The sequence below is a fragment of the Crinia signifera genome, chromosome 2, assembly GCF_055691185.1.
Source record: "Crinia signifera chromosome 2, ASM5569118v1, whole genome shotgun sequence".
Classification (NCBI taxonomy): domain Eukaryota; kingdom Metazoa; phylum Chordata; class Amphibia; order Anura; family Myobatrachidae; genus Crinia; species Crinia signifera.
Window position 1 is genome coordinate 195,007,324 of NC_139218.1, and position 19,110 is coordinate 195,026,433.

The following is a 19,110-nucleotide window of genomic DNA, read 5'->3' on the forward strand; positions in this document are numbered from 1 at the left end:
GCCTCCTCCCTTGACCATCGGCCCTGGAAGGAATGTTCTGCTAGTACGGCTCCCCACCCTCGGAGGCTGGCGTCCGTTGTCAATATTATCCACTGAGGAATGACAAACTGGCGCCATTTTTGAAGGTTTAGAGGACTGAGCCACCATGTGAGCGACAGACGGGTCTGCCTGGACAGAACAAAGGTCTGTGCTTTCAGACTTGGCTGGGAACGGTTCCAGTGACGCAGCATTTCCCTCTGCAGGGGCCTGGAATGGAACTGCGCAAATTCCGCCATGTCGTAGCAAGAGACCATCTTGCCTAGGACCTTCATGCATAGGTGCACGGAGACTCTGTGTTGCTTCAGGAAGACCTTTAGGAGGTCTCTGAGGGGTATCCATTTGTCCTCTGGCAGGAAAACCCTTAGGGTTTTTGTGTCTATCAAGGCTCCTAGATGCACCATCCGCTGTGATGGGGTTGTTGAGGATTTTTTTCAATTTATGAGCCAGCCGTGGGTCTGCAGAAGGGATACCGTCAGCTCCAGATGCCTCTGGAGTGTCTGGGAGGATTGTGCCAATATCAGGAGGTCGTCTAGATATGGTAGCAGACGAACGCCCTGAGCCCTTAGGGCAGCCGCCATGGTGGCCATAATCTTTGTGAAGATTCGTGGCGCGGTCGACAGCCCGAAGGGAAGGGCTATGAACTGGTAGTGGTTGCTTCTGATCGCAAACCTGAGGTAGCACTGGCTGTCCGATCGAATTGGTACATGGAGGTAGGCATCCTGGATGTTCAGGGATGCCATGAAGTCCTCCGGTTCCAGAGCTTGCAGGATAGACCTGAGGGACACAGAGATGTTTGTTTAGGCCCTTCAAATTGAGGATGGGTCGGTATGACCCGTCCGGCTTTGTCACCAGGAACAGGCTCGAGTAGAAACCTGCTCCTTGCTGAGAAAGTGGGACAGGAACTATGACCCCTGCTGCTAGTAGGGAGTGAATGGAGCTGGTCAGAGCAGCCGCTCTGTCCTTCTCCCGGGGCATGCTTGTTGTGAAAAACCGAGATGGTGGACGCCCCGCCCCTGAAAGGAGAGGGAATAGCCCTGGGCCACTATGGTGTTTACCCACTTGTCGGTGGTAGTGGCTTGCCATACCTCGGCAAATGACTACAGGCGACCGCCCACCTGATGTGCTTGGTGGGCCGCCTGATCCTCATGTTGAGGCCTTGTCGGCCTGTTTTGGGGCCTGACGGCGACCCGCCCAGTACTGCTTGGTCTTGGGAGCGGATGGGCGCCTTGTGGAGACCTGGGCCCTCGAAGAAGGCTGGCCTCTGGGTCTCCCCTGTGGGCGGAAGGACCGAAAGGACTGAGATCTGGGTTTAGCCGGGGCCGAAGGCAGAAAGGCTGTTTTGGACGTCGCAATGGTGGCTTCAATTTTGTCCAGCTCAGAGCCGAACAGTACCTCCCCTGAGAACGGAAGAGCCTCTAACGCTTTCTTGGAATCAGAGTCTGCGTTCCAAGTACGCAACCAAAGCGCACGACGGGCAGCAATTGAAGATGCTGATATTTTTGAGGAGAGAGCTGCGGCATCTATCGCTGCCTCTTCCAGATATGTGGCCCCTTCCCTAATGAGGTCCACTGTCGACAATAATTCTGAACGACGTGTACCTGAGGTAATCTGCTCTTGCAGAGAGTCCGCCCAAGTAGCAATCGCTTTTGCTACCCAGGCTGAGGCCATGGCTGGCCTTGCTGACACGCCTGCATTGGAAAACACTGCTTTTAGGCAGTGTTCAATTTTCCTATCAGTAGGATCTTTAAGAGATGCCACTGTAGGAATAGGAAGGGTAGTAGCCTTAACCAGGCGGGCTACATGAGCATCAACTTGTGGAGGCTCCTCCCATTTTTTACGGTCCGCTGTAGCGAACGGGAAGAAGGAAATAAGGCGTTTAGACACTAAAAACTTTTTGTTAGGGTGTTGCCACGCCTCAGATAAGACCTCCTCTAAGTCTGAGTTAGAGGGAAAAAGTGCCAACTCCTTTTTCTTTTTAAAAAGAAGTGTCAGGTGTTGTGGTTTGGGTGTCCTGTATATTAAGAGACATCCTAACAGCCTTAACTAAGGAGTCTACCCTGGACTGGGTCATCCTTTCCTCCTTATCAGGTTCGTCTATGTCGACATCATCATATGTGTCGACCAGCACCTGGTCGTCCAAGTCATCCCCAGTATCTGACTGATTAGAGACTAAAGGAGCTTGTGCTTTGCGTTTAGGTGGAGCCCTCAATGCAGACTGCAGAGAAGCAGACACCTGGACTAAATCCTGAACAGAGGTGGACAAACCCTGTACCCAGGCCGGCTCTGATGCAGCAGCAGCAGGCTGCACCGGCAATGGCTGCACAGCAGACTCTCTGGTTGCAGCTAACTGAGTAGCTAACTCCTTCATGGCCGCTGAGAGAGTGGATGCCCAACTGGGTTCCTCCTGCGTTGGGTCTGAAGGGCCCCCCAGGGAGCCTTGTGCAGAACAGCGTTCACACAAACCAGCTTGGTCTTGTATGGAGGAATAATTCTCCTTACAGTTAGTGCATGTGTAAGCATGCAGCTTAGGTGAATCCCTTACTGGCTTTGGTCTGGGGTTTTTCTGTGACATGATTAACACAGACAGGCCCTGTATGCACTGTTAACAATAATACAGTGGACAGTAACACCCTCTGAAACTATAAAGGTATACAGATGGATGAAAAGAAAGAAAGACACTATCCTCTCTGACACTCAGCTAAATACTGAGGTGCAGAGGGCTGCTGAAAAACCTGTTCCCATAGCGTGTAGAGGAGCAGGGATTCCGGTGCACTTCTCCCACAGTGAGTCCCGCGTAATGGCGTCTTCAGTACGCTGCTGGGGCGTGGGGAAGCTAAGCTCAGGCGGGAAACAAGCGGGAAACGGCGCCCTGGTGGTCTAGTGGCCGCGCAGAAAAGACTGGGTGCCACTGCCAGGGTCACCCGGGCTGCACCCGCCCGGGTGACTCGACCGCTTGCGGTGCGCGCTGTTAACAGCGCGCGTCACCTCACATGGAGGACCCGCTTACCTGTGGTGGAGCGCGGCGTCCTCCTTGTCATGAGGAGAGCGGCGGGTCTGGCTATGAAAGTCAGCGTGCCGCTGCCAGCCACAGGGGAGCAGCGTTGCGCTGTCTCCGTAGTATATAGTTTAAAAAAAAAAAAAATTGAAGATTTCAGACAGGGCACGGAGCCTTGAGGCACCAAGAAACAACTGAAGCCTGTAGGGGTGTGGAGGAGGAGGAGCCTGGGCTGCACTCGAAGAACTCTATTCTCCTTGGTGCCTGTAGCTGAAGCTCCACCCACACCCCACTGTCCCAGTGACCACCATTGGCATGAACAAAAAATTAGAATTTGATCACTTCTGTAAATAAAGGTTAGAGAGTAGGATTATTTTACATCTGAACTTGCTCTGGAACCACTAGTTAAATGTAGGACAGTACATATTATAGGATATGAATATATACAGCCAAAAAAAAAAAAATCTATAAAATAGTATTAGATTCCACAGCAGCTTATCAATTTGCTATACTGTGGAAGGAGATGAAAGGAACAACTTTTTTTGTTTGCTCCTCACCCTCCAACTGTTTTTTAGTATTGTATGGGGCAATAGGGTCTTATTGAAGGTTTGTGTATAAACATGATAATACTGATAACATTGCAATTTCTCTCACTATACAGAGATGAAAGTACAGAGCAGTGAATTCTCAGTAACCACAGTAGGACTTCACTAACCTCTTCACTGCCCGATTCATCACAAGGCATTAGCTGAAAATCACCAAACTCCTCTTCCTCCTCATTTTCGCTATGGAGAGCAGGAAGTTAAAATTAGATCTAGCTTATGTCACAATACAAACAAAAAAAAAAAGGGGGACTATAAAAATAAATAAAAAAAAAAAGAGAAACAAAACCAATTTTTTTTTTTATATTAAATGGAACTACATTTCATGTCAGATATATCTCAATTGTGTTCCATGGATATATCTGAAAGACTTCAAGGTGATCCACAGCAGTTATACAGAACAATGCATAGTTAAATGCCAGCTGTAATACTGCTACATTAAATGTAATAAAAACAAAACCTACTATAAGTGAAAAAAATAAAGATACATATTGAATGAAAGTCCCTCATATACACAACCCCAAAATGGAAACAAAGTGCAAATTTGAGCTATTTAGAAACTATTTTTCTGACAGAATCTATACAAACATATGCTGCAATCTGTACTATTAATTACCCATTTGTATTGAAGGAATCTGGCTTAACAGCAGCCACTTCAGACATGAAATCATCCCTCTCAGTTTCTAGAGGAGCACTGACTGATCCCAAGTCATCATGAGTTGAACAGTCATCTGGAAAAAATACAAGACCTAGTTACACTAAACAAATCTTGCACACCAAAAAGGGACATTGAAGTAGTATTTTTGGATTTTATATTTTCTCTAAATACGATTGAGGACACTGGCATAGTGAGGGTACAGATTGGGAACTTTAAATTTGCCAACACCACTTGTCCTCTACGTCCTCCCAAGTAAGTAATTGTAGAACCACCAAATCCAAATGTTCGATAAATTCAGGCATCAGATTGAGATCCCATGGCTCTGATGAATTAAATGGAGCCACAGCACTCTCCAAATCCATTGGAAGCATCACAGGGGCCGTCAATAACAATTGAAACAAAATTTCTTCATTTGAAAAATTGAAGCGAATATGGATTCAGTCTGGAAGCGCTCTTATATTTAAGGAACTTACGTTTTCTAATCACCATATTTGGCTGTGCATAACACATGCACCAAGGCAGTTGAAAACTATATTGATGGGATTCTAACAGTTGCTAATAACTAAATGATTGATTTTACCAGGTATACATACGCAACTATTTAGACAACCTAACAAGTTTTGCACTTGTGAAGCTACATGACCTAATCTGTCGCTCGCGAGCTACCGGTAGCTCGTCTAAGCAATCAGGGTTACTCAATCACTGATCTTCGCCCATCCGCCTTCCCCTGCCCGCTACTTTCTCTGCTGCCTTCCCCCTCAGGCCCTCACTCCTTGCTTCGGTGGAGACAGATGCTAGAAGTCATATTTGACCTCTAGCGTCTGACAGGGAGCACCGCGCTAAGCACTCCCAACACTTCCGGGTAACGCTGCAGCGATGTGCTCCCCGTCAGACTATAGAAGTCAAATATGACATCTAGCATCTGTCTCCTTCAAGGTGTGGGGGAAGACTACGGAGGTGGGCAAGCAGTGACCCATTAGCCACGAGCACTGACCCCTGATAATAAGCAGGTACTTTAGATTTTGTTAGAAGCCTTACTGTGGGACAGAGTGTGCAGAATCTTGTGTCAGGGTCATTGTGGTATGTGGCATAATGCGTCAGAGCATTACGGTGTGCAGCATAGTATCATAGGCATTGTGTTGTGCAGTATAATGGGTCATAGGAATAGCAGTGTGGCATAATGTGTCAGAGGCATTATAGTGTGCAGCATAGTATCAGGGGCATTTTAGTAGCTCTTCAGGATGTTTATTTCATCTCACGTAGCTCATGCTCAATTAAGGTTGGAGACCACTGATCTAGGGGAATAAAGGAACATAGCATTGCTTCGGGTTACGGATGGCTTCAACTTTTCACTGCATTCATCACAGTAAATTTTTGTTGACCAACTTTTTCTTTAATCACTGGAATATGAGGAAAGCTTATTTTTGTCTATCTGCGTGCATGTATCACAAAAGGGATTTTTACAATAAAGTTCCTCATATTCATATTTTTGGGTACAAATTTGAGGAGGTGTGTAGAAGCAATATTGCTTCCAGATACACCCCAGATCGGCGATCGGCCAAACACGTGAACATATATATGGTTTACTACATGCAAATTTAAAGCATCTCCTGTGAGTTGCTTACCTAGGGGGCAATCCCAACAATATTAAGGATAAAGCGGCATATTGTGACTGACAGCTTCCTGACTGCCACTCTATTTCCTAGATTAAAAAGTGTACTATTTGCCTTTTTTTTTATCAAATCGCTATTATCTACTTATATTCAATTTGATGCATTTTTGGTGATGCATTATATAGGCTTCTTAAAACCCTTTCACACCACTGCTCTGTTTCTGTGTTTAGTGGGGTATGATAATGGGGGTATGAAAAGGTCGGAGGAAGAGTACTGCCGCCCCTCGCGGGCTCGCCACACTTCAGGTTGGCGCTGATATTGGGGGGTGGCGTTGACAATGGGGGTTCATTTAACATTGTTAGCACCCATCAGGGAGCTTGTACAATTAAAAATCACAACGCATGCCATTTGCTGGCATGCAATGCTATGCGATATTTCATTGTACAAGCACTCCTGTTAATTTAACATGAATATCGCATACCACTAAGTATGGTATGCGATGGGCGCCATGCTAGGAAACAAGTACCGATCTATCTATATATATAAAATATACACACACGTTCCAGTCGCAACATTGAATGCGAGCAGTGCCGATTGCTCGCCGTCAGAGTATTCAATGGCATCCCCTTCACTCACTGTTTCCACCTCGCCTGTTGCAAGTGCAGCCATCAAAACAGCGAACCCTCGTTGTCCTCTGACAGTGAGGATTTTGCCAGAACACAGAATACAGTGAGCGGCCAGCTAGTGGGTATGACAGAGTATGGCTTGTTTTCGGCGACAAAAACAAGCCACTCTAGCCGTAAAACGGTACTGAATACACCCGTCTGATAATACAGACAGGTCCAATTTGAGCTACGTTAGATGCATGCCTATAGAGCTCAGAGATTCAGAATATTGAGAAAGAGCTATCGCTACCTAAAAGAGAGATGGACACTTTAAAAAGAAAAAAAAAAAAGCCACTTGATTAATGATCCGCAAAGCACCCTTCCAATGTGCCTAGTTTTGAGGCTGAAAACGTTAAAAGCCCACATTTAAAAATATATATATATATTATTAATAATAAGCAACAGAGTTGATTCTGAAGAAACAATCCATCAAAGTGCATATTTGGTCCTCAATAAAAAGGAGAAAAGGCCAAAAAACTGTACTATACTAAATTACACTAACGCAATCCAAGAGATGAAGTTATGAGGAAAGCATTGAGAAGGCAGCATTTAAGACTGCCATAACACTTTAAACCAATAATATCAAAAGTCCTGGAAGACACCAACTTCTTTATTTATTGATTGTCGGATTGCTATTTTATCAAGTCCACCGGTCAACTAAATTCATACGAATCTATATCTATCTATATCTCATCGCCATTATCTATAGTTTTCAAACAAAAATATTTCTTTAGACATTTTTCTAAACCAGGTTCAATAGATTCATAGGAGTTAAAAGATCAGTTTACCTTGTGACACAAATTTCCCAGAGCAAAGTCCCAAAAGCTCGTCCATGGTTTCTTTCTTGGAATCATCTGGTTGGCTGGAGTGTGAAGGGGAGCCTTTGAATTGTTGCGAGACAAATTTTCCAGAGCAAAGTCCCAAAAGCTCGTCCATGGTTTCTTTCTTGGAATCATTTGGCTGACTGGAGTCTGAAGGGGAGCCTTTGAATTGTCCAGAGCAGAGATCCAGCAACTCTCCCATATTGGCATCCATAGCATTCTCATCCATTGTATCCAGCACCAACCTTTGTTTGGCAGAGCTGTACTTGTTTCTGTTGTGGCCTACATTTAGGAAGCTTTGGAGACAAAGAATAACCATTACTTTTTGCTGCAATTATAAATGATGGTATATGGTCAGTGTGTTAATCACATGCCAATCTTACCCATCAGCATCCAGTAGTTGGCTCTGTGTGTCATCTTCCAAAGAAAACTGGAATTGAGAATCCACACCAGTACAGAGATATGAGGCTTTAGGTTCAGGGGAGGCATTGTAAAGATCCTGTGAGTCTTCCACAGGAAGAGATGGTTCAGACATCTTTCCAGAACTCTGAGAAAATGAACACAAGTAGTTTTAACCCTTTGAGTACCAAGTTAATTTGTTAAAATGAGTGTGAAAATTGGCAAGCATTTTTATTAATCATAAAAAAAAAAAAAAAAGGGAAAATTAGTTTTATTTATTCAGTCAAACCCAAGCGCTGTATATTTGTTTTCTTGATTTATTCATCATAATGACCTGTAATGTTTACCTTGTTTAGGAAATAGTTTTTTTTTCATGTTTTTTTATTTTAATTTATATAACAAATTTAAAGAGACACTGGCAGTTTTAGCACATAGATAGATAGATAGATAGATAGATAGATCTCTCAGAGCTGTTGGCATTCATATTTTGCACATCTCAGGGATGTTGGCATTTTTAGGGGATATTTTTGCTTCATTTTACCTTTGATGCAGAGCTGAGAAAGTTCGCTTTGAATTGAACTGGGGAGGGGGAACGGAATCCACCAATACCGGGATGCAGCGATCCTCGCCCAATCTTGCTTAATGGCTGGTAAGAAGGAATCATAGAACCAATAAGCTCAAAGCTGCTGTTGTGACTGCTGTCCTTTATCAGGGGTAAAAGGAAATCATCTTCCTCTATAGGAAAAACAAAAATATGCTTGCTTTTATTGAAAGCATATAAAATTGTAACTTTGTTACTAAAATCAGAGTTCAATTACATGAAATGAAACCTATATAAGAAGAATATCTGAAATTACCAAGCTTGTCACCCTCCTTGCATCCATCATGCTCCATCTTATCAGGAATGGAGTCACTGCAAAAAAAATATATATATTGGTCTAAAAAATGTTTTGAAAAAAATAATAATAATGATCACACCACAAACAGGAAACGTTTATGATATTTTGATAACCACATTCTGTAGTACATATAAATGTATTCAATTTATATATGGATGCCAGAAAAAAAGCTAAGCACAAGGCTGGTAAGTGCGGTATAGGGGAGAGGGAGCCTGAGCTGCCAGGGAAAATTTTTACCAGTTGGCGTTTAGACTCATGTTTACCAGTCTATACCCAGCATTATCCCTGTGCTCACTAAAAGGAGGAAGGTATTGGAATATATGCCTGGAATAAAAAAAAAAATAATTAAGAATTGCCAACAGTCCAATACCCAGTCCTCATTTAAAACTAACACACTAATGATTTTACATGAAACTTTATCAACATCCACTGGAGCCACAAAAAGGACTGATCAAGTGTCTTCAGGGACAGGATGAGTTGGCCTAGATATTGTAAGTGACATCAGAAAAACCTGCAAGTCTCTCGTCCGAGAGAACATGTGCACCACTTTCAGAGACATCATCATGTAAATTTGTATTACGCTACCAGTTTACTCCGTTATTAAAAAGATCTCTGGAAATAGTGACCATACACTTGGGTGAAGGAATTGTACGCTTTCCAGTTTTGGAAACATACAGGTGGAACATTGTGCTCCACATAACATATAATCATGCTAGTCTCTGCCATGACCCGAGCAAGACTTGTGTATGACCCCTGTCTGTCACCCCCGGTTTGTCTGCCCCTCACCTTAGAATGAAAGCTCTCATGAGCAGGGCCCTCTTCCCTCATGTACTTTCCTTCTCTTAGTTAAACTATAATTTTTCTGCCACACTGATACTTATTCCAGTGTCCTCTGCTGATGCAGCTATGGTTATGTACCCTGTATTGTCTACGTTAACCTATTGTCTACGTTAGATCCCATTTGAGATTGTTACCTCTCAACTATGGAGGGAAATGACTCAAACCACTGTGGATAGTCTGAAGCGCCAATTGTTTAAGTGCCTGTGACACTTGGTCCATTTAGAAAAAAAACTTATTCCATCTGGAATGCCTATTAATGAAGTGAAGAGGGTTCACACAATTTCTCCCTAGCCCTTCATGAAAATATGATATCTGTCCGTTTCCTACTATTAGAAGGGGTGATATTACCATATACACTAATTGAACCAGCACTGGTATAAAGCTTTCCAATTTTCATGTTTTGTGTACATAGACACAATTAACTCATACAGTTCAATTGCTGCTGATGGCTATCCATAGAAATTCCATTATAAACATGGCCAGCCTCAAACGTACATTAAGGAATTTCAGGTTAATGTGTTAAAAAGAACCATCTGAATAAGAAAGATTTGCGTAAAACCCCCACATCTTTCTGTTTCAGAAAATCAGAAGGAACTCCATGGAGGCAAAAGAAGTTTTAGCACCTACTAATCCTATATTCATGGCAATTTACATCACATGTACAAAGGCCACAGGGATATGCTTAATTAGCTGCAGGAAATCCAGTCTGTCAAAATCAAACCACCTCTCTGGACCTTATAGATGCTGGGTCAAAGGGAATCACCAACCACTGTTTAGAATCTTGAGACCTAACACTTCCTATCCATGCTATCCCATAAGGTAGTAGTGTTTACAAATGGAATGTGGTCTAACGCTTGGTACATATTAGATGCATACATACTGTGCAATCTTAGAAAATATGTATTCATTGGCCACATACAAGAGTATGTGCTCTTTAACAATAAATACAGGTCTTCCTTTAATTTCAAAATAACAGTAGAAGCGACAAACTACCAGCAGGCTTGTGACACAGCGTACACATTGGACTATTTACAGTCAGTATTGTCAACATTGTTTAAAATGTAGTGTAATATGTATGCAGCTTGAAAGATGAATGAGCCAACTACAATTTAAGTTAGCATAAAACGGGCACAATAATATGCCCAGTGGTTAAAATCGTGTGATTCCTTAAGACAAATCCTAGTGCAATGCTTACCCCATCTTTGTAGAACTGTCTTTGAACAACATCAAAGTAGATTCCGTAGCCATTGGTCTTGGCACAGAAACAGTTACTCCTTTTATACCACTTTTCTTTATTTTCTTATCTTCAGACTGATCTTTACTTTCATCTTCAGCAAAGTCATACACCAAAGACTACGGAAAACCGAATAAAAAATAAAACTGGAGTACAAAACTATATAAAACTGTAAATAATTAACTTATCCCAGATTAATTCTAGCATTTCTGTACTAGCACCACTTCTGAGTTTTATATTAAGACATTTCAACCCTTAACACCTAGAATTCCTGAAAGTATTTAAATACCCATTTGTGAAATGGCTTTCTAGGATTAGCTTTATACATTTGGTTCTACGTTTAATATTACCTTTGTATTATCCTCCTCTTCATCAGACTCAGTCATATTTTCCTCCTCCTCTTCCTCCTCATCTTCATAGCCATCTTCGTTGTCCAGATTATACAAGGCCTGGCGCTTTTGCCGCTCTTCAGTGCGCCGCTGCTTCATTGCTTCCTGCAGTTTTGCTTTTAGTACATGAAGTTTCTCACCTGGAAGACAGACATTTTACAATGGAGGGAGTACATAAGAATATACTGTATATGACCCTGAATGTGTAATACATTTTTCAAAATTACCTGGCTTTCCATTAGCTTGCTCTTCAAGGTTTTCTACATCAACAGTGACTGGTACAACATCTGCTTTTAGCTCTTCTTTACCATCAGCGTTTGTTTCTTTGCGAATAATATTGAGGTTAACTTTTCGCTCAGTCACTGCCTTCGCTTTATGCAAACTGTGTTTCAGAAACCGCTCCTTAAAAGCTTCAAGCTCTGATTCAATACAAACCCAAAAAAAAAGGATAATGTTTAAAAATGTTTACTATAGTTTTTAAAGACTAACATTTACTCCTAATAGGCCTTAAAGTACTTTATGATACTGCAGAGTAAGGCAGCAATCTTCAGAACATCTAGCTGTTCTACATTTAAAAACAACCTACCTGGGATGTGTAGTTTAACAGCAGGAAGGCCAAGGTTCCCCATCACTGTTCTAGACAGATAGGCTTCCTAGTCTTAAGAATTATCTTAACATGGTCAGGGAAGCCTGTGGCTTTAAAGGTGCATGGCTTCCACTGAATCCTTAACAGGTCCTGTTTTGAGGATAACATACAAATACACATCCCCGATATCCACAGAAACCATGAACTAATTTTTCTCCATACTGAACCAATCCAGCCTAAAGCTGTGTGTGTAGGAACCTTGGGTTCAAAACATGTTGGAAGTGCAGCACTACTCAAGAGAAATAAACAGGCTCCCAACCATACATGCACTGTAGTGATTAGATTGCTAATAATACTGGCAGTCTTTGAGGATTGATGCTGATTGCTTAGCAAACAAGCCCAATGCCCACTTAGCGGGTACTCTTAAAAATTGTCTTAGCTACCCAATAGCATACAGATACCACAGAATGAGCAGCTTTAATGTAGAAGAGGACCAATGCTATACATAGTGTCAACTGCATAAATGTAGAGCATTTCAAACAGTAAATATCCTTAAAAAATATAAATACCTTTATTTGGTTTTGGATCTTCCAAATTGACAAAAGAACCATCATCTGCACAGAGGCGAGGTTTTATTGACAGGTCAACTCCTAGTGCTCGCAGCTTCTCTATTTTTTTTAACTTTGGTTTTGCTTGTGTCACAGTAGAATTTGTACAGCTCTTCCCACTGGGCTGATTATGCCCACAGCTTGCATCCTTGAGCTCTGGTTCTGGGATATCCCGCAGCATTTCATTGTTCACTTTAGGAATGGCTTCTTCACTTTCATGAAAGGAAACAGTCTGACTTGAGTGCACGTCAGAGGTGTATTCTGGATTGCATGTGCTGTTCACTTTGTGCTCTATATTAGCAGGTTGACATTCTCCACCATCAGTTGTCTCTACTATAACATCATCCAATACAGCAGGCTGTGTAACCTGGGTGTTCTGAAGGCAAACTTCTGAATTGGTCTTACATTCTGGTGTTGACTCACAAGCTGTATGATCTGTGGATTTTGCTGCAGGCTGAATATGGTCTTCTGTACTTAAATGATGATACTTTGAGGATCTACAAATAAATATGAAGTGAAAATAAATATTTAAAGCTCCATTAATGAAAGTGAATAGCCTGTTTTACAGATTTTTTTCTTCCCTAAAATACAGATCACTATATGTAGAAACAATCAAAGAAAAACATTACTGGAATAACCAAAGGCAAGGTTATCTAATAGTGTGTACGCATGGATTGATCTGGCAGGGTGCCTAAATCGGGAGGTCGGAGAGGGGGAGCGGTGACTATGCTGCATTGGGCAGCATGGAACTCGTTACCATAAAATAGTGCTGCACAATCTATTTCTACTTTCAATTCCGACGCAGCAGGATCGGATGTAGCTAAACAGTGCGTTTTGAACTAACTTGCTTTATTGAATATGATAGCCAAAAATCACACACAAAGGAATGAATGAGAGGTAGGGGGGGGGGGGGGGGGAGCAGGGGGGCAAAGACAAGGGATGGACAAGATATTAGCAATGAAATAAACGTTGTTATGGAATCCGAGACCGCCATACAAAAATGAACTGACATCAGAATGAAGTATGGTACATTTCTTAAAGCCAGGAGGGAATTTCAAATACTTGCATGATTTTGCACTGTGCAGAGGAATCTTCGGTTCTTATGTATTATCTGGGCGCCCGATTTTTTCATTGCATGCCACTACTTAAGGCATGCGATGCGATTTTTCATTGTATAGTCACCCATGGGTGATTTCATACCCCCACTATCCAACTACGCATGGAGTTGACTTTATATAGGTGTGGCGAGCGCAGCGAGCCCCGCGAGGCGACACGGATTACTTTAAATGTATTCTGCGTCCGCTCGCCACGCTTCAGGCTCGGTGGCTCTCCACACTATATAAAACAGGGCTGGGCAACACCAGCCCTCCAGATGTTGATGAACTACACATCCCAGCATGCCTTGCATCAGTTTCAGCATGGCCACATAGCAAAACTAATGCAAAGCATCCTGGGATGTGCAGTTCATTAACATCTGGAGGGCCGGTGTTGCCCAGCCCTGATATAAAATCAACTCCATGCGTAGTTGGATAGTGGGGGTATAAAATCACCCATGGGTGACTATACAATTAAAAAATCGGGTCTTTACAATGAAAAATCGCATCGCATGAATTGTATGCCACTATATTGCATGCGATGGAAAAAAAAAATCGGGCGCCCAGATATTACATAAGTACCGAATCTACTGACTATGTATGGGCCCCATTTTTTTTCATAGTAAGAATACCTGTTTCCAAGGCTGGAATAATACAGAGTTGAACGGATGATACCAATTTAGAGAGGGGTGTATGTAGAGAAATCAAGATTTCTCTAGCGGTGCAAATACTACTCAAATTCCGCTCCTCGTACAATAGAGTGAGGAGGGTGGATTAGAGGAATGGAAACTTCTTATTTACATACTGTTTCCCAATTTAATTTCGCGATCAGAAGATGGCACAATGTGCTGAAAAATATATCTGTGGAGGGAGAGGAGCAGTCAAGTTAACTTTCTGTTGGTTCTCCATTGCCCTGCTGCTTATGTCCAGCATCTATCCTGTGACGTGAGCAGATGACGACATACAATGCGCACATGTAGTCTGAAGACATTTCAGCATCTCAGTAACTGCGTTGCTTGCCGGGATGAGAGGGGCTTACTTATTGGAGGACATTAAGGGAAGTTTTCCCTGAATATAGCAGATCAATATGATGCAATATATAGTGACATTCTGCTGTAGCCACTTTATTTTCTACAGAGATCAAAAGTGAACTTTAAAAGAAATACTTAAATATCACACTATTTTCCCATAAGCTTACTGAAGGCTAAATGGAAGTACTATATGCAGCACCAATAAAGTTATCTATATTGGCGTGCCGAAAAAAACACAACAACTCATGAGTAAGCACTGAATGATACAGTTAACTATATCTTTCAGAGCTGTCACCAGGGCCACTGCCGAATATGCAGCCACTGACTTTATCATCAGATTGGATTGTATGTTCAGACAAAATAAGGAGGATAGTTACCGATATGTCGGAATAGAAACATAGAATTTGACGGCAGATAAGAACCACTTGGACCATCTAGTCTGCCCCTTTTAAATAGTGGGTACGCACTGAACAATATGCACACTGATTTAGTTAATATGGTTCTTGTTTAGTTTCACGGCGGCAGCATGGCCAGCCGCTACTTCCGGGTTCGGCGCTTGGCAAACTTTCTAAAATAAAGTCCATGCCATTGTGAATAGTTCACTATCCACGTTTGCATGGAGTTGATTTTAGATAGCGTGGCGAGCCACCGAGCCCATAGCGTGGGCGAGCCCTGCAAGGGGACACAGACGCTGCGACAGACACTGTGCCGTGAAACTAAACAAGTACCGTTAATATCAATAACAGGCATTTCGTTCATACAGATCAGATAATGTAGGCAGCTAATTACGGTCCCCTGAAGCAAACCCATGTTCCAGTGTGCCCAAATTGGATGAAAGTTTAAATGAAGACAGTATTAAAGATCTATTAATTTTAATTAAAATGTAGCAAATTAGGTTATACACAGGTTTATATGCATAAAACTATAAATTGTGTTATACCTGAATAAAATTTGAATATACCATGGTTTTTTTTGTTTTTTTTACAGCCAACATGCTTTTTATAATTGGTCAAAAATACTTTTTCTATGTATTATTTTTTTCATTTCATTTGTATTAAAGAAATATATATTACACATATATGACTGCCATTATTTTTATACAAAAAGTATATTTCTTCTAAACCTGAAGCTGGTAGCTGTCCAAATATCAGCATTAGGTTCCAGTCTCACCGTACTTACTTAATAAGTTGCATTGCATTGCCTTGACAAACTGGTCTTGACCGTCGTTTGAAAAAGTCATGGATAGTTTTGGGTTCAGGTAAGTGATATGGCAGAGATACAGCAGACACTAAGAAAGAAAATCATTGCTCAATTACAACACATTGGAGAAAATGCTTTTCTGGGAAATACAGCAAGAGTTCTAAACAAGTAGCACACGACCATCTCCCAAGCTCACCTCTCAGCAGTCTTTGTGTTTCACTGTGCAACTGCTTTATGGCTTCTTTACCCAATCGTGCTGCTTTTCTCTCCTTTAAAATGAAGGAAGTTACCATGAGAAACAATACAGAGGAGTCAAATTTACAACTTTGTTCACTCTATAACCTAAACAATAGGATAAGAGTAGGTACACAGCTAAGGGTGGCAGCAGAGGGTATTGACGATAGTGAACTGCTAGTTTTGTATTTCAGATATGGATAAAATAGAAAGATGTACAGCTCTGCCATGAGCGAGATACCCCAATTTTGGTATGGGGTTGCTCATCTCTTCTCTGAAGTTCTTAATGTACCAAGTCATCTTGGTCTTTTTCAATGTGCTGCCCATTGGAAGGATTTAATGAATTTGCTGACACTTTGAATGCAAGTCTGGACTGCGACTAGAACCTTAATTGATGTTTACTGTATGTGCCCAGATCCTACCTCCTGCTTACTATACCTGAATAAAATATTGAATCTGGAATCAATGGAGAAAATGGATGACTATTACCACAAATTCCTCCGGTGTCTGGCTTATATTTAACCAAGTCAAATCCTAGTGTGGGAGGAGGTGGCAAAAGTAAGACTCTCTGGTAAGGTGATGAGAGGGAAGAGCCAAGACCATTTATTCCTTAAAGCGACCAGGCTTCAACAAACATCTCAGTATTCTATGGTTCCAATTTACGCCAGTAGATGCAAGTAAACCAATTCGTTTTGAAATAATCAGTATGACAGAAGCTTCATATCCACTGTTGTGGTAGTGTAGATTTCCATATGAAGACAAGACTGAAATGCATCATCATTTAAAATTTAAAAAAAATCCCTGCTTGCCACACAATAAGCATATGGCTCTGGGTATAGAGACATTTGTCACTTGTATGCATTAAAGAAATAGCTGTTTCACACTGACAGTCTCCAGAGTGCCACTGCTTCCCCACAAGTACTACCTGCACCGTCGCAGACGCCCAATAGTGCTGGACCACAGTAGCTAGATCTATACACACACACATATATAAGCAGTTATAGAAATCGTGTACATTTACCGCAAAACAGTTCAGATGTTTAACATACCTTTTTCTCAGATTTTTTCACACTCCCTTCAAAGTCTTCTTCACATTGTGGGATATCCTCATCAAATTTCGACTGGTGAAAAAGAAATGAGGAATTCATAGATCATTTTAGAGGGGTAAAAAGACAAGCAATTCACAACAAATATTCTTGGGATAGAAGTAGGAAAGCCAAAATCATGAGAATAATGCAATACCATATATACTCGAGTATAAGCCTACTTTTTCAGAACATTTTTTGTGCTGAAAAAGGCCCCCTCGGCTTATACTCGAGTGAGGGTCCCACTTGAGTCAATAAGTTTTCCCAGTTTTTTTGTTGTAAAATTAGGTGCCTCGGCTTATATTCGAGTATATACGGTAGGTGGAAATTAATCCAAAGGCTCTTTAAAATGTAACAGATAACTATAGATGGGCATACAAGTACAGAAAAAAGTATTTATTTTTATCTGGCAGCCAACAATCAACATTTACATACATTAAGCTATCTTAGTTCCTCACCATAAAGGAACAGGGGAAATATCCAATGATCGGCCATAGCAGGGCATAAAAGAACACCCTATGTGGCCGATATGCAACTTAGATAATATGACATAATGCAGGACAATCCAGCATACCCAAATGATCAACAATTTGGGTGACTTGTGCAGTGGTCATTTTGTGCTGGTTACATTTCAACAAAATTATTAAAGGACTTTATGCAGTGCCCTCAAAGGGGGTTATTTTGATTCACCCTAACTAATTCCTTCTTAGATGGACAAAACAATGTGCACAGCAGGTGGGGCAGATGTTACTTGTGCAGAGAGAATTCGATTTGGTTGGGGTTTTACTTCAAAGTGAGATCTATATTGCACTGTAAAGCTAAAACAGTCAGTATTTTCCCTTCACCAAAAACAAAATAACTCACCCAAATCTAATTCTCTCTGCACATTTTACATCTGCCCCCCTGCAGTGCACATGGTTTTGTCCAATTAAGAATGATTTTGTCAGAAAGAGTGAACCAAAATAACCCCCAAAATGAGGTTAAACTGCATTTAACAAAAAGGAGGGTCCAGAGCGGTTTAGAGAAGTAGTAGGCTTAGCCAAGGCAATTTCCTGCAAAACTTGCCAGGCTACAGATCAGACCTCAAGTAGCAAGCCCTCGTCATAACCAGCGCGGCATGCCTTTCCCAAGCGTTAGCAGAATTTACAGCTCTTTGTTCTACATCTCTTCCTCATCAGCAAGCAAGCTCTCAGACTTTTCAGAGTTTGGTCCAAGTGTCTACCTCCCGTTTCTCATGCCCAGGACAGGATTGTTTAAACCTCTTATTATGCTGTAACTACAGGCAGGGCACTAGGACTTAAAAATGACATAATCCCTCTGTTATTATTCCACATTCTTCTTACAGTATATGATCAACACTATTAGGGTCGACATACATTGGGTCAACCACTGAGAGTCGACATAACAGGTGGTATTTCCTGCCCTACAATCCTCTAGGGCTGGGGTAGCCAACCCTTGTCCTCGAGATCTACCAACAGTGCATGTTTTGCAGGTCTCCTCACAGAATCACAAGTGAGCTAATTAGCTCCACCTGTGGATCTTTTAAAATGTGTCAGTGATTAATGAGTGCAGCAGCTAGGTTGTCTGGAAAATGTGAACTGTTGGTAGCTCTCGAGGGTTAGGGTTGGCTACCACTGCTCTAGGGTGTAGATGGAGAACAGAATAGTGTGCCAAGCGCAGCGGGACAAAAAGAAAAAAAGTGAAAAACTCATGTTGAGCTTTTGACTGTTGACCTTATGCTTCAATCGATCTTTTGACCCTGTCAACACAATGCATGTCAACCTTACATTTGGTCGAAACCAATGACCCATACCCTTTATTAAGAGTGGTCCCCATTTCAGTGCACTGAATCAATGCAGTAAACTCTAACAGAATTTGATGGCAGAAAAGAAGCACTTGGTCCATCTAGTCTGCCCCATTGTAACCTTTTGGTAACCTAACCCTATTTGATCCTTAGTTTTTTGTAAAGATATTCTTCGGTCTATCCTAAACATGTTTAAATTGCTTTACTAGCCAGTTGTGCCAACTATCCACTACCCTTTCTGTAAAGCAAGTGCTTCAAGTTTCATGCATGTGTCCTTGTGTTCTATTACTCTTTGAAAAATCTCTACTGCCTTA

At 41.8% G+C, this 19,110-nt stretch overlaps 1 protein-coding gene across 3 annotated transcripts in view; it reads right to left on the reverse strand.

Moving 5' to 3' along the window:
• The window catches only part of CLSPN (claspin), a 49,672-nt gene that overhangs the window by 23,882 nt on the left and 6,680 nt on the right, over positions 1–19,110 (reverse strand). For all 3 annotated transcript variants that reach the window (XM_083173497.1, XM_083173498.1, XM_083173499.1), the window contains exons 5-17: positions 16,957–17,028; positions 15,870–15,942; positions 15,653–15,761; positions 12,310–12,845; positions 11,382–11,573; positions 11,116–11,294; positions 10,727–10,884; positions 8,650–8,705; positions 8,334–8,527; positions 7,777–7,940; positions 7,361–7,689; positions 4,253–4,367; positions 3,750–3,819 (exon numbers count right to left, since the gene is read on the reverse strand). In XM_083173497.1, coding sequence (XP_083029623.1) covers positions 3,750–3,819; positions 4,253–4,367; positions 7,361–7,689; positions 7,777–7,940; positions 8,334–8,527; positions 8,650–8,705; positions 10,727–10,884; positions 11,116–11,294; positions 11,382–11,573; positions 12,310–12,845; positions 15,653–15,761; positions 15,870–15,942; positions 16,957–17,028 — 2,247 coding nt within the window. The remainder of the gene's footprint in view (positions 1–3,749; positions 3,820–4,252; positions 4,368–7,360; positions 7,690–7,776; positions 7,941–8,333; positions 8,528–8,649; positions 8,706–10,726; positions 10,885–11,115; positions 11,295–11,381; positions 11,574–12,309; positions 12,846–15,652; positions 15,762–15,869; positions 15,943–16,956; positions 17,029–19,110) is intronic.